The following is a 16,563-nucleotide window of genomic DNA, read 5'->3' on the forward strand; positions in this document are numbered from 1 at the left end:
AATTGTGTAGCCACATCAACAATAGTGTCCAATAAACACAGAGACCCACAAAAAACTATGTGGCACAGAATCAGACATGTACATATATAATAAAAGCGTAATAGCCTAATTAGACCGGACAGCCGAATGACCTACCGGACGTCATTCCAGACATCGTTCTGGACAAAGCCACTGCAGCAGGGGCTGAGGCAGAGGCAGTTAGGGGCAATCAGGCAGGCAGGCAGAGTGGTTAGGGGTGATCAGGCAAACAGGTGAGCAGTTAGGGGTGATCAGGCAGGCAGGCAGGCAAGTGGTTAGGGGTAATCAGGAAAGTAGTTAGGGGTGATGAGGCAGGCAGGCAGGCAGGCAAGCAGTTAGGATCCAGTGGTCCCGGATTGTGAGAGGGACATCCCCCAAGGGGTCCCGGATTGAGAGAGGATGCAGGCCAGGCTGAGGAACACCCCCCGCCCCCCGCATGAATTTAGTGCACTGGGCCTCTAGTGTAGATGTATTGACATTAGCTCACAGTCAATCCTCTTTCCTCCCTATCAAATTAAATTTTAAAAAAATTTATTAGACATTATGTGATTTTTAAAAAGCAAGTTCTGTCTTCAATTAGTTCATACTCAAATAGAGGATAAGTACACAAATACTAAAATAAATGATGTACTATGATAGTGCTCAAAAAAGAGATACAAGAAGTCTGGGGTACTCCAAGAAGATTTGATGGGATTAGCATATACAAATACAAATAGATATCAGAAGACTCAGAAATGCAAAAATTCATGAATGCCAAGTCACTTCCCACATAGAGTCTTTATCATCATTTCCCTCCCAACATTTCTTTTTCTTACTTTGGGACCCAGTAGTCCTGGTTCATCAGCTAACACAGTCTCTAGTTCCTTCACTGCCATCCGCAGAAATTGACGTCGTTGACAGTGAAACTGGCCACTGAGAAACAAAAGTGGACATGAGAACATGGCCTCACCCACCCTTAAAAACTCTCCAAAGGCAGAGGAAGACCAATGCTACAGTTAGACTTTGTAAGAAAACACAAGAATCTGAGAGTAGCAGCAAGTTCTTGGGTTGAGGCAATAAGACTGTTCAGAAACTGGGGGCAAGAACAAAGACTAGAAGAGATTCCCATTCCATCCCCTCTTGGAGAATCCACCCCCCACCTTTACCTGTTTGCAATTACATGTTCCTTGCTTTCCTTTATGTCTGCCACTCGCTTGCCATACCTGAGGATTGACACAAGCACAGCAGGATTGACCATACCACTGGTCAGAGCCCTTGTCCCACCTTCCCAGTCCTCAGAGATGCCAAACTATAGCCTGTGGCACATGGACAGCCCTCGCTGTCAGGATCTTTGCAAACCCTACTTTAACCCTGGCCCATTAATTAGTAAGAGACTTATAGGGCTTAGAGACCATTCAGTTCCCTTCATTATTTTGCAGATGAATAAAATAATATCTTGGGGGACGGGGGGGAGGAGGGAGAAATGACTTGCCCAAGATCAAATAGGGTTTTAATGGCAAAGCTGGTAGTAGACTCCTTGTCCTATGCTCCTGCCTTGACAATTTCAAGACAAAGTACTCTTCCAGGTTTGATGGAGATAAAAACAGCAGTACATAAATATGACACAGACCCTGTTCTCAAGTAAAACAGTTACTCTAGCTCTACCTTGGATCCCATTCCTACCCCACCCCTCACCTCTTAGAATTTAACTTTATCAATTATCCCTTTGTCATTTAAATTGCTCCCTCCCCACTGGCTTATTCTCTTACCCCAACAAATAAGTTCAAAGCCTCCCTTATGACAATCTACTAAACTTTGGCTGTTCTCCCACACCACCAAACTCATTCAAAGGAACATCTATGCTCTTTTTACTTCTTTACCTTTCACCCTTGAACCCCACAAACCTTTAACACTAAACAAATTGCTCTCTCTAAGGTCAATGTGAACTCTGGAATCACCAAATTAAGTGGTCTTTTCATTGTCCTTGGTCTGTATGTAATATTTTACTTTCCTCACAATATCTCTTTTTTTCTATGAGTGACCTGTGCTCCAAAACCCTACATTATATTAGGCTCTTTGCTCTCTATGTTCCTCATATCTGTCTTCTCTTGTCCTCTATCACTGTTGCCACCACATTAGTCGAACTTCATAACCTTTCATTTCCCTTCTCCAAACCACACCCTTATTGAATTTAGCACACAATCAAAGAAATTTAAAGCTGGAAGGTATCTTAATTAAATCAGGATTCAACTCCACTGGCAAATAATTATTTCACCCACTACACAGTATGATATAGAGACAGGATTAAGAGTTGAAAAACCTAGAATTACTTCTTAATTACACCTCTTAACTGAATGACATTTAGACTGTTTACATTTTATCATTTATTTTAAAGGATATAAATACTTATACCTGCTTATAAGTATTACGAAGATCAAATTATATCATTTATGCCAAAGGCTCCCTAAACTATAAACCTTATGTGTTAGTTGTTGTTCTTAGTGATGGGGAACTGAACATTCGTCAAATATCCCTTCTAATCCTCAGATTGGTAATCACTAGAAAGTTTTCTATATATCTAGATCTATCTAGGTATACAGATATAGCTAGATCTATATACATATACAGATATAGATCCAAATCACTTCCTATAACTTCAGATTATTAATCTTAGATTTACTCTCTCTTAATTCTGGCAATTATTTCTTTTATGATAATACTCAATTGTTGAGAGTAGGAAGAATCAGTATTCAGATAGGTTATAGATAATATATTTGTTTATATGGAAATTTATATGGCTATTAAAATTTGAAATATAACTTTACCTCAGTTATTCCACTTCTGAGAATTTACCCTATAGAAATGTTCACAAAGATATACATCTTAGAACATTCATTACAGCCTTGTCTATAAATTTTTTTAAGAGTTGAAACCCTTCAAATGTCCATTAATAGGGGATTGGGTAAATAAATTGTTACAACAACATAATAGAATACTATTTGACTATTTAAAATAATAAGATAAGTCTCTATAGATTGATATGCAAAGATATCCAAAATACACTAAGTGGGGGGAAAGCAAACTGTAGAACATAATGTGGAGTGTGGATCCATTGCTTTTTTAAAATTGCTTACATAAGGTTGAAAGTACATACACACCTTTACATGTTTATCTATATATGTATAAAAGCCTAATATGCAAATTGTCCCCTCAGAAGTTCGACTGGGAAACTGGGAGTTCGATTGCTCACTATGATATGTGCTGACCACCAGGGGGCGGTGCGAAATGAAGGAAGGCCCTGGCTAGCAGCCAGAAGACCCCAATCGGCACTGACCACCTGGCAGGCCTAGGGACCCTACCCATGCATGAATTTCATGCACCGATTTATATATAAACACAATCATCTGGAGGAAATACACCAAACTATTTCGGGAGATGAGACTGTAGCCAACTTCTACTTTGTATTCTTTACATTTCTGGATGTTCATTTTGCAACTATAATGTATAATGAAGGCATTTTACCCCTCCCCTAATCCCACACCTCCTCCTCATTATAGCTCTCCCTTTACAATCAAAATTCTTGAAAGTTACTTATTAAATTCCTTATCTCTCATTTGCTCCTATACCTGCTGTAACCCAGTTTTGAACCTCACCACTCAACTGAATTTGTCCATAAGAAGAACGCTAAGATCATCTTTATATACAGCCAAATCCAATAAATATTTTTTATTTGACTTCTCAACATCATCTAACATAGATAACCAGCCCGTCTGTCTTATAATGTCTTCTCTTGACTTCTGCTTTCCCTCTTCTCAACATCACACTGATTTCCCTACCTCCACAGGCCCTTACATATCAATATCCCCAGAGATCTGTCCAAGTCACTTCTCACTCTACGTGTTCTCCTTGAGTAATCTCACCTACTCCTATGGCTTTGACCACCATTTTACCAATCTTTATCTGAATCCAGATCTCACTCCTAAATTCCAGAGCCACAACATAAATGGTCTAAAATGCATCTATAGACACTTCAAATTCAACCTGCGCAAAACTGAATTCACCATCTTTCCCCCACAAACTTGCTTTTATTCACATGTTCTTTATCTTAAGGAATATCAAGTATCTGTACCAGAAATCCTGACTTCATCTGCAAATCCTACTAATTTACTTAATTAATCTCTGCTTCTACTTTTGCCCTCTAGTTTTCTTCCCTGCAGCCAGAGTGATTTTTTCTAAAATACAAATATGGTCATGGCACTACCCTGTTTGAAATCATTCAATGACTCACTATCCTTTTTAGGACAGGTTCAAACTCTGTGACAGGACATACAAAGTCAGAAATCATATATCTCTCTCTCTCTCTCTCTCTCTCTCTCTCTCTCTCTCTCTCTCTCCTCACCTGAGGATATGTTTTCTTTGATTTTGTGAGAGAGAGAGCAGAAGGGAGAGAGAAACATCGATATGAGAGAAAAATATCAATCAGTTGCCCCCAATAGGCACCCCAACTGGGGATAAAACCATAAACTAGGTATGTTCCCTGACCAGGAATCAAACCTGCAACCTTTTGGTGCATGGGATGATGCTCCAACCAACTGAGCCACCCGGCCAGGACTAAATCAGTCTCTTGACATCCATACCTTTGTAACCCAGCTGCCCAGGCACTGAGCTACATGTATTTCTTAGAACTTGATATGCTCCCTCTTGCCTCAAAATCTTGATAGTTTCTCTGCCTAGAATATCTTTCTCTTCCTGGAGCAACTCCCTGCCTTTACACACACACACACACACACACACACACACACACACACACACACACCACTTCACCTGTTTAACTCTTCAGGTCTATCTGTCTCCAGGTTTTTCTGGATCCTCCAAAGCCAATTTAGGTGTCCTTCTAAATGCTTCTATTGTACTTTGTGTTCATGCATCCTAAGCCCTTACTACAGCGATTCTCAACCTGTGGGTCGCGACCCCTTTGGGGGTCGAACGACCCTTTCACAGGGGTCACCTAAGACCATCGGAAAACACATATATAATTACATATTGTTTTGTGATTAATCACTATGCTTTAATTATGTTCAATTTATAACAATGAAAATACATCCTGCATATCAGATATTTACATTACGATTCATAACAGTAGTAAAATTACAGTTATGAAGTAGCAACGAAAATAATTTTATGGTTGGCGGTCACCACAACTTGAGGAACTATATTAAAGGGTCGCGGCATCAGGAAGCTGAGAACCACTGCCTTACTATATCACAACAATTTGTCTATTTTTCATCAATTTATAATCTCCTTAAGAGCAAAGATTCTGTCTTTTTTTTATTTAATAAGCACATATATAGCACTTACAATGTACCAGGCAATTTTCTATGTGCTTTATAAGTAGCAATTATTTCATTCCTTATAACAACCCTGTGAGGTAAGTCACAAGGAAGTACTATTATTATTCCCATTTTATAGATGAGGACATTGAGGTATGGCAAGGAGGAGTTAAGTAACTTGCCCAAGATCACAAAGCCAGTAAGTCATAGAGCTAAAATTCAAACCCACGTAGCCTATTTCCAGAGTCCATCTTCTTAACCTCTATGCTATCTTAGTAATTAACGTATCCCTAAAATTCAGTGAAGTGACTATTAAATAGCAGGTATTCAATAAGTACTTTTTCAATCATTAGACTTAAACCTTACCACCCATAACTCAGGACACTCGTGGAGACTGAAAAGCATGTGAGAAGGGGCTAAAAGTCCCAAAAGAAGATGAGTTTGGTTGCCAGGTCTCACCCTTTAAAACTGCTAAACAGGTCCTCGGTGACCTTGTGCACCTGTAGCACTTCATCCCGGATGAGGGTGATGTACAGGGAGCCCTGCAGACACAGCTTCCACAGCTTCTGGCACTGGTTATCGGAGTTGAGGCACCCATGACAAAGAAGAAACCCAACTGCAGGTGGGTAAAAGAGTGCAGAGGAAGATTTCAGAGCTTGCTGTCCATGTAACATGCTGCTATGTCTCCTCCCACCTAATCCCACAAAATTTACTGATAATCCAGCGCTCCATCACTTCCACAGACAGGTATTCACAGGCCATCTGCGGGAAGAGAAGCAGAGGTAGTCAAGCAGTTATTTAACTTGGTCTTCCCATAAGGATTAAGGCAGTCAAGCTAAAATGTGAGTACCAAAACCAACTTTTATTTCACCAGGCTGGATCACAGAACTCTAAGAAGCCAATAGCTAGGAAACCTGCCAAGAACTTGCTGTGTCTGAATTAGCAGGGCTAATCATGGAAGTGAAGTAAGTGGGGAAAATATAGTTGAGAAAAAGAAAAGGAGCTTGAGATAGAAGTCAGGACAAACAAAAGGTTTAACATAACTTCTCTTTAACAGTTCAAATATTTTTAATAACAGGAGAGCAAGACTCAAAACCTTCTCATGATTTCTTCCTCCTTTGGATTCTTTTACCATGTAAAGTATAAATCATTCATTTGGCACTTCTCATTCATCTTATGCAGTAAGTTGTATTTTTATGACTACTTGTCATATCTTTCCTACTAGACAATAAGTTCTTTGAAGCAAGGACATTGGGCCCACAGTAGTCAAATAAAAACATTTGTTAAATAATTTATGCCTATGCTCAAGTACCTACTGGGTTGAATAGGTGCCTAATGACTCAGTTTCATCCATCCATCCATTCATTCATTCATTCATTCTGTGAATATTTACTAAATTGCTTCTATGGACAGACACATACTAATCCTGGTCCAAACAAATGATCCAACCCAATCACAATTTTTTTTAAGCTACAAGAGGTGGTCAATTTAGAGGATTTTTTTTTAGAAGATTTTTTTTTTAAGCTACAGGAGGTGATCAACTTAGAGGATGTCCTAGGAGAGGGCTAAAGTACTCTTAGGGCTGATATTTCCTGAAGGAAATACCCTCTACAGAGATGGCCTTGGCAGAGAGAACGCCTCCACTGACAAGAGGAAAGGAGAACTTACTGTGTCCGAAGTAGCAGGGTTAATCATGGCAGGGGGGCTGCTGATGAGACTGAGAAGCTGGGCACTGCGCCACTGCTCAGCTCCCTGGTTCCTTCTAGCAAAGAGGAAGTGCAAAGAGAGGAGGGCACCACTCACAGCCTGTGGGGGAAAAACAAATGAATCCTTAATGTCAACAAAGGAGAAAATGTATTTCTGCCTGAGGAATTCTCTACTCTCTCGGGAACTTGCCTTTGTGTGAGGCCCAAACTCCTCTGTCAGCTTCTTCAGAGGGTGATCATACTCCAAGACCATCTGACTTAGACGGGGAAAGCTGGGGTCACTGAAAGAAAACAGAGGGAAGAGGAGTTTCAGGCCTCCCTTAACCATGACATAAACTCTCATGTTTGATATAGGATAAAGACACATGCATAGGCTGGCTGGCATTCTCCACCACCTCCAAAGAAATACATACTAAAAACTTTGAATTACATATATGAAAAATCCACTTCAGGCTCAGCTATATTAAGCTATGATTAGGTAGAACTACATATTTGGGGGCAGATCCATGAAAATGCCTTCCATTTAAGCACCCAAAATAGGGTTGGAGACATGATAAGTACTCTATAAATTTATGTCAATTAGTTGTAAATCAAGTAACATATCTGGACCCAAATCTGTATATAACCCAAAAGGATATAGACACATTCGGCATATGCCTAGGTATTCATGTAGACACATGGAAACACACACCATGCATAGAACAATGTGCCACAGGCTACTCTGATCCCTCTGGTCTTCATTTTTCAGCCCTTAAATACTTTTATTTGAACTAACAGAGGAGCACAGAATTGCAGATATTCCAAAATCCATTTCTACTTTGCTTCAAATGTATTATCATACAGTGCTTACTTCTAATGGCTTTACCTTGCTAATATTATTCCAATCAATACTACAAAAAAAATTTTCTTTGACTTTTACAATAGCCTGAAGAGAAGGGAAGCCAACCAGGATTAAAAATCGATCAGAGCCTGACCTGTGTGGCTAAGTGGTTGACCAATTGACCTATGAAACAGGAGGTCATGGGTCAATTCCCAGTCAGGGCACATGCCCAGGTTGCAGGCTCAATCCCCAGTGTAGGGCATGCAGGAGGCAGCCGATCAATGATTCTTTCTCATTATTGATGTTTCTATCTCTCTCTCCCTCTCTCTTCCTTTCTGAAATCAATAAAAATATTGATTTCTTTTTAAAAAATTTCTTTTTAAAAAATTTTTTAACTGATCAGAAACAATGAAAACTGGTTAACCCACTACCAGATTTTTAAGAGTTAACTACATGTAAAAGTGCACTTGTTGGTATGTGCACTTATAAGTATTCTAAGTTGCCTGATTTTACCTGGGTCATCACATAGATTACAAGTTCTCATATGAGGAAGCATGGCATCATTTCCTTTGTGTCCACCCCCAACCTCATAGCACCATGTATGAGATTCTTCACCATCTATATCCCCTTAGCTCACCTATGCCCGTGCAGCATCTCATGGGCACAGTTGTACACACCAATTAGTAACCGTCGATCCTCAATCCGTGACAGAAGCAAAATAACTGAGGTGTAAGTCACGATCAAGTCCAGATAACTTCGAGTGAAGTCAAAGTTGAGACTCTATAAGAAAGACACATAGGAACCCAAGAAGAGAAAGGCCAACTATTCCAGACAGTGCCAAATAAACTCTCAAAGGATCTATTCAGTAGGAGGAACTCACAGGGCTAAAAATTCAAGAGAAAATTGGAATATCTCAAAAGTGAGATCAGGATACAAGAAGGCCAGGAAATAAGGTAAATTTAGAGGTTGGAGGAAATGGAACAAGGACTTCCTCCAACCTCTAAATTAAACTGTCTGTGTAATTTCTATATTAAATAAATCACATTGCTAATCTGCTTCACATGTAAACACACTTTAACTTCAGCACTTTTTATGAAAGAACTATAGTCCTGGAATGAAGAGCTATTCATTCATTCATTACATAGTATACTATATACAGGGGTGGACAAAAGTAGGTTTATAGTTGTAATACAAATAAATAATACAATAATTAATAAATAATAATACAAGAATAAACTCTGGCCAGGCGGTGTGGCTCAGTGGTTAAGTGTCAACCTATGAATGAGAAGGTCATGGTTCAATTCCTGATCGGGGCACATGCAGGGTCCATCCCAGTGTGGAGCTTGCAGGAGGCAGCCGATCAATGTTTCTCTCACACCATTGATGTTTCTATCTCTCTCTCCCTCTCCCTTCCTCTCTGAAATCAATAAAAATATATATTTAAAAAAGAATAAACTGTGTTTCACATACTCACAACTATAAACCTATTTTTGCCCACTTTTGTGTATACATTATGTTATATATATTATATATTATATATTATATATTGTATATTGTATATTGTATATTATATATTATGTATTATGTATTATGTATTATGTATTATATATTATATATTATATATTATATATTATGTATTATATATTATGTATTATGTATTATATATTATGTATTATATATTATATATTATATATTATATATTATATATTATATATTATATATTATATATTATATATTATATATTATATATTATATATTATATATTATATATTATATATTATATATTATATATTATATATTATATATTATACTAGTGGCCCGGTGCACGAAATTCATGCACATTGAAAGGGAATTAATTAATTAATTAATTAATCCGGGCTGGAGGGGCGACTGTTGCAGGAGTTCCGGGCTGGCGGGGCGACTGCTGTGGGAGATCCGGGCTGGTGGGGAGACTCCTGGCGGTCGCAATCGCCTGGGATCTCCCAGCGGGAGGGCGTGACAGCTGGCGGACCGCCAGGATCATGCCCGCCAGCCCTGGGTCGAGTCGCACAGGGGTCGCCCAACATCCAGGTCACAGATAGCAGGCCCAGATGGCGGCAGGGCAGGCAGAATGGCGCTGTCCCATCCTGCCTGCAGTATGCAAATTAGCCACCATCTTTGTTGGCGGTTAACTGCCATCTTGGCTGGCAGTTAATTTGCATATCGCCCTGATTAGCCAATGGGAAGGGTAGTGGAGTGACACTAATTACCATGTTTCTCTTTTATTAGATAGGATATTATATATTATATATTATATATTATATATTATATATTATATATTATATATTATATATTATATATTATATATTATATATTATATATTATATATTATATATTATATATTATATATTATATATTATATATTATATATTATATATTATATATTATATATTATATATTATATATTATATATTATATAGTTCTGGAGGAATAGCTACTCCTCTACTCCCTCCCACTTCACACAGTCCCAACTGAGACATTTTCTGTAGATAAATGAGAATTGCACAGAATCTTACAATATCAAAATGGCACTGGCAGGCATCCATGGTGTTGAGAAGTTCATATACATGATCCTGAGGGTAGAATTGGAGATGAGAATGAGTAAAGAACAAAGAGGGTATGACATCTACTACCAGAATTTGAAGGGAAGAGTTCTCTCCCTTATAAGTCTTAGGAAACTACTGAGTAACATAAGAAAGGCATAGCTGAATAGAGGGAGTTCCTCCCCAGTAAGTTGTCAGTGGGCCCCTATAGGGCTTTAGCCTGCCAAATGCCATATTTCCACAGACACAAGTCATATATACTCTTCCTGATCTTATCATCCCAGTGCTTCCAGCACTCTTTCCACTACCTCTACCAATGTCTATCTCCTCCTTAATCACTACTCTTAATTCCAAGATTAATAAGCTCTGACCTGACCCTCCTTCAGACCTTACAGTTTTTCATGTCCCCACTTCCCTCTTTATTATGTGATCTGATCAATGGCCTGAATTATCTCCATAGGGTAGACACAGGTCATGAGGCAGAGTCCCATGCTATGGTACTATCTGAAGAAATACTATAATACTATCCCAGGTTGTGGGCTCAATCCCCAGTGTGGAGCATGCAAGAGGCAGATGATCAATGATTTTCTCTCATCATTGATGTTTCTAACTCTCTCCCTCTCTTCCTCTCTGAAATCAATAAAAATATTTTTTATGTATTTGAAACACATCAATTTGCCTTTCAAAAGTATTGTACTCAATAATGTTTAGTTTGTTTACATTGACAAAAATAATACATGCTCATGGTTTAAAGTTCAAATAAAATATCACTCATGTAATATTGCTACCAAACACTGCTAACAATCAGACAAATCCAAATTGAGGGGTATTCTCAAAAATAACTAGTCTGGACTCTTCAAAAAGGTCAGTGTCAAGAAAGACCAAAAAAATGTCTAGGAACTATTCTAGATTAAAAACTGAAGAGGCATGCCCGTGGTGGGTGGCTGAGTTTTTAGAGCATCAGCATTGCACCACCCCATGCACCGAAGGGTCATGGGCTCAATTCCCGCTCAGGGCACATACCTAGGTTGCAGGTTTGATCCCCAGTTGGGGCACATGTGAGAGGCAACCTATATATGTTTCTCTCTCACATCAATGTCTCTCGCCCTCACTATCTCTCACTCTCTCTCCCCCCTCCCTTCCTCTCTCTCTCTAGAATCAATGAAAAACATCTTCCAGTGAGGATTAAAAGAAAACAAACTAAAGAGACATGACAACTAAAATCAGTGTATGATCCCTAAACAACTAGGGCAGTGGTTCTCAACCTGTGGGTCGCAACCCCTTTGGCGGTCGGACGACCCTTTCACAGGGGTCGCCTAAGACCATCCTGCGTATCAGATATTTACATTACGATTCATAACAGTAGCAACATTACAGTTATGAGGTAGCAACGAAAATAATTTTATGGTTGGGTCACAACATGAGGAACTGTATTGAAAGGGCCAGAAGGTTGAGAACCACTGAACTAGAGGAATGTGAATATGAGCTATATATTAACTAATAATATTGTAGAAATTTTACACTTCCTGAGTATGATCATTGTATTTGGGTTATGTAAGAAAATATCTCATCCTTACCAGCTGTATGCTAAAATATTTAGGAAGGAAATGTCATGATGTCTGCAATTAATTCAATGGTTCAGGAAAAAAATGAAGATAAGCAAACATTGCAAAATACTAACAATTAGGAAATCCAGGAGAAGTATATTTGTAATAAAATATTGGGGAAATAATACTTTAAAAATTTTTAACTCAAATGATATAACATGTAAAGTTTAATAAATTAGTTATTTTTAGTTTAATGTATAATATTCCAAATCTTTCCTACGTATATACTAACACTATGTGTAGTGTATAAGCTTAGTATCTTTTAAAATAAAAATATAATTGTATCATACACTATTCTATAACTCACGCTCATTTAATAACTTAGATACCCTTCCATATTAGTACATCTTATTTTTGAAAGAAATCATGTTAAGCAACATAAATGAACATTTATAAAAGAAGGAATAGCCTCAGAAAGACAATGCCCACCCTGGGACCTGAGTTAAAGGGAGCTCACCCGAAATTCCATGACATCCACAAATGACTGGTAGTAGTTGGTGAGTAATCTAATTATCTCAGTTTTTTCCCGATGTACTGGTCCTAAATGTTGCTGAGAGAAATACAAAACAAATTGTTTTTTAAAGTAAGAAGACAAGTATTCAAAGTAACCCAAGAAGAATAGGTGTTATACCTAAAACATTCTTGAAGAGACTTGAAATACACTGACAAAGGAACTTGGGAAATCTCCCACTCTTTGAGGGCCTTTAAACAGAGGAGATTTTTTACCTAGGAGGTAGGATAGTTGCATGTGATTCTGACTAAATACAGAGTGCTAAGTGAAAGGAAAATTCAAGATCCCTAGAGATTTATCAAAGTCAAAAGAAGCAGAATGAGAAGATGCTACAAGTGAGATGATAAGAAATCTAGTGCTAACATTCATAAGGGATATCCCACCAGATGCATAATCTATACTAATAATAGAGGAATATGCAAATTGTCCGGGACACCATCACAGTAGCAGTAAACGACCAAACAGCAGGCTGCATGGGGTGACAAGGCCAGCAAGGGGGTTAGAGAGGAATGACCAAACGGCTGAACAGCAGGCTGCGTGGGGCAACCAGGTTGGCAGGGGGGTTAGTGAGGGACGACCAAATGACTGGAAAGCAGGCTGTGTGGGGCAACCAGGCCAGCAGGGGGGCAGTTGGGGGCAACCAGGCAGGCAGAGGGGCAGTTCGGGGCGACCAGGCCAGCAGAGGAGGGGAGCAGTTCCGGGCAACCAGACCAGCAGAAGGCAGTTGGGGGCAACCAGGCTGGCAGGGGGGGGCAGTAAGGGGCAACCAGGCCGGCGGGGGGGGGGGGGGTGGAGGGGGGTTAGGGGCAACCAGGCCAGCAGGGGAGGGAGGAAGTTGGGGGCAACCAGGCCAGTGGGGGGGGGGCAGTTGGGAGTGACCAGGCCAGCGGGGGCGGGGCAGTTAGGTGCGATCAGGCAAGCAGCCAGGTGAGAAGTTAGGAGCCAGTGGTCCCAGATTATGAGAGGGATGTCTAACTGCCTGTTTAGACCCGATCCCCGGCAGTCGGACATCCCCTGAGGGGTCCCGATTGGAGAGGGTGCTGGCTTGACTGAGGGCCACACCCCCGCTGCACAAATTTCGTGCACTGGGCCTCTAGTTCTAAGATAATTTACAAGGAAACACTGAGTGGGAAACAGGAACAACAATAAGATTTATGCACCCTGCTGAGTTGGTAGAGCTGTCTTCCTCTACAAAAATGGTGTTCTCATGAATTTTGCGATGGAGAAAGAGGCAATGCTTTGCTCCAACTTACCCTGGGAAAATTCTTTCTCAGAATTCTCAAGACTACAATAACCTGAAGCCCTGTGATTGAGCCTAGGAAAACTAAAAGAAGACTATGCTATCTCCTGCCATCCAAGCATAGAGTTATTTCAGAGAAAGGAGAGAAGAGGAATCGCATTCTTACCGTGCTGTTTCGGACATCTATGTTGGGAAATTTCTTGTTGATGTACTTGAGAGATGATTCCATGGACTTTTCCAGTAAGAAAGGTGGCTTGGATTTGGGGTCTGAACAAGTCTGCACAGAAAAGCCACACTATATTTCAACCCTTTCCACTGCCCCCCATAAACATATCTCTTCCTTCATCATTCATTCTCACAAAAATCTCTCTTAGGGAAAGGAAATCTGGGGATTCATTATAAAAGCTTAAGAGTAGGTCAGGAACAAGTTAAAGGACATTAAGCCAACTATCAGAAGAGCTAAATAACCTGGCATCTTGTCTTGCTGTGTAAAGTTTAATGTCTGCTTGTCCCCAGCACAAAGAGGAAGCTCTCTCCACCCTTCAGCTGAAGCCGGAAGGAGTCAGAAAAGCAGCTGCTCAGGAGTTAGACTTTGCAGGAGACTCAGTGTCACAATTATGCCCACTATATAAGTAAATCATCCCAAAGGGCTATTAAAGAAGACGTGGGGACAGAGAAACCACGTTCCTGGTGATTTGCTTTACTTTAAAAATGCACATAAGTTCCCTCCCCAGGTCCACTATTCTCTCTTCGAGAAACTCCCCACTCCCACCCCAGTCTTTGTCTATTTACTTCCCTTGCCGCCAGCTTCTCTTGATGCCACAGTTCCTATCCTAAACACACAAATATGCAACCACAGCATGAGCTGTCTCAGACCCTGAGTACCTCAGAAAACAACTACTCTTTCTGTTCTAATGTAAATATCACAACAATTTTTTCCCCTTTTTTGGGAAGTACTTCTTCAGATGTTTTTGCCGAGACCCAACTTTGGATATCTTCAGAGGGTGAGGGGTCAGCAATAAACAATACAACCCAGAATTTTAGACCCCAGACTGTTACCCAAGTGACTTATAACACAATTATTTGCCACACCACCCCTACCCCATACCCAGCAGAAAACAAACACTCTCATTGGGATGAGAATCAAACCTAGAAAAGGGAAGCCCTGAAAAAAGCTTTCCTGTCCGCTTCATCTATATAATCCAAGTGACTGAAGGCCAGTTAAGCCAGCGGGAAAGAGGAGAAAGTCTAACCACTGGACCTGCTGGCCTCAGAGTCCCCAGCCCTACTACTGCTAGAATAATTAGTGCTAGTCCAGTTGCTCATGCTTACCTTCTTGATGTTATACATACGAATGAGAACCCCTTGACCACGATCATTCAGGATAGTGAGCTTTTCTGCTAATTTATGCTGGTAGGCAGAGGTCAAAGACATGATGGCCACCAAGAGAGCGGAACATGGGACAGCAATGCCTGATCTCCCCAGACCTTTCAGCTTGGGTGGTGACACCCTCTGGGCGGAGGCACCCAGCCCTTTTGGTGTGCTGGTCTTCCTGTTGCCTCTATGATTGGCTCATGGGTAAAAGCAGTCAGTGCGGCTCACAGGCCCACAGAACCCTCTTGTGCTTCCTCTTGCACATTCAGCAGGGGAGACTTCCTCTTTCTAGCTGTGCAGCTAAGGCTGTGAAATGGGTGGAGGCAGGGGAAAGAGACAGGCTTTCAAGGCTCTTCAAAGTCTGGCATCAACCTTTTCGGCCTTACTCCTCCACTATAAAGCTCTATATCAGACAAACAAATATTGACCACTCCACTCCCATACACCTTTATATTTCCTTTTTTTTTATATCCCCATCAAGAATGCCTATGTGATTCTTTTCTGAACCCTAGGCCCATCCATCCTTTAGGGCCCAGATTAAGTCCCAGCTCCTCTTAATTATCCCATCCAATGTCAAATATATATATATATAATTGAATTTCTTGTTATATTTTTAAGTGTATGTATTATCTCCCCCAATTACATCATAAGCTCCTTAATGATAAGTATTGTATTTTATACTTCTTTATACTCCTCGAAATGCTGTAGTACAGTGATTCTCAAAATGTGGTCACATAAGCATCACCTGGAAACCTATTAGATGTACAAATTCTGAGGCCCAGCCCCAGATCTACTAAATCCAAAACTCTGGGGTAGGTCCAGTACTCTGGTGTAACAAGTCCTCCAGGTGATCCCAATGCACCCTCAAGTTTGAGAACACTGCTCTAATACAATGGTGGTATTTTTGGTGGGGGGGTTTTGTTAATTCTCACTTGATTTTTAGAGAGTGGAAGGGAGGGTGAAAGACAAAGAGAGAGAAACATTGATGTGAGAGAGACACATCCATTGGTTACCTCCCACACATGCCCCGACCAGGGCCAGGGATCAAGCCTGCAACCTAGGTACATGCCCTTGACCGGAATCAAACCCAGGACCTTCAGTCTGCAAGCCAATGCTCTATCCACTAAGCCAAACCAACTAGGGCTACAATGGTTTTTAAAGGTAGTTATGGCCCTAGCTGGTTTGGCTCATTGGATAGAGTATCAGCCTGCGGAATGAAGGGTTTCAGGTTCAATTCAGGTCACAGGCACATGCCCGGGTTGCAGCTCGATCCCCAGAAGGAGGCATGCAGGAGGCAGCCGATTCATGATTCTCTCTAGTCATTGATGTTTCTATCTCTCTCTCCCTCTTCTTTCCTCTCTGAAATCAATAAAATATATTTTTTAAATAAAAATAA

General features: G+C 40.3%; 1 protein-coding gene across 1 annotated transcript in view; it reads right to left on the reverse strand.

The window, feature by feature from the left end:
* Nucleotides 1–15,257, reverse strand: part of NCKAP1L (NCK associated protein 1 like) — a 43,545-nt gene extending 28,288 nt beyond the window's left edge. Inside the window, exons 1-11 of the mRNA XM_081084263.1 lie at nt 15,126–15,257; nt 13,960–14,070; nt 12,500–12,592; nt 10,409–10,465; nt 8,491–8,633; nt 7,224–7,314; nt 6,996–7,133; nt 6,041–6,089; nt 5,787–5,943; nt 1,164–1,220; nt 834–930 (exon numbers count right to left, since the gene is read on the reverse strand). Of these exons, the coding sequence (XP_080940389.1) occupies nt 834–930; nt 1,164–1,220; nt 5,787–5,943; nt 6,041–6,089; nt 6,996–7,133; nt 7,224–7,314; nt 8,491–8,633; nt 10,409–10,465; nt 12,500–12,592; nt 13,960–14,070; nt 15,126–15,227 (1,095 nt within the window). The 5' untranslated portion in view covers nt 15,228–15,257. The remainder of the gene's footprint in view (nt 1–833; nt 931–1,163; nt 1,221–5,786; nt 5,944–6,040; nt 6,090–6,995; nt 7,134–7,223; nt 7,315–8,490; nt 8,634–10,408; nt 10,466–12,499; nt 12,593–13,959; nt 14,071–15,125) is intronic.
* Nucleotides 15,258–16,563: the final 1,306 nt, after the last annotated feature.

Source organism: Myotis nattereri (genome assembly GCF_964212035.1).
Source record: "Myotis nattereri genome assembly, chromosome: 2".
NCBI classification, from domain to species: Eukaryota; Metazoa; Chordata; class Mammalia; order Chiroptera; family Vespertilionidae; genus Myotis; species Myotis nattereri.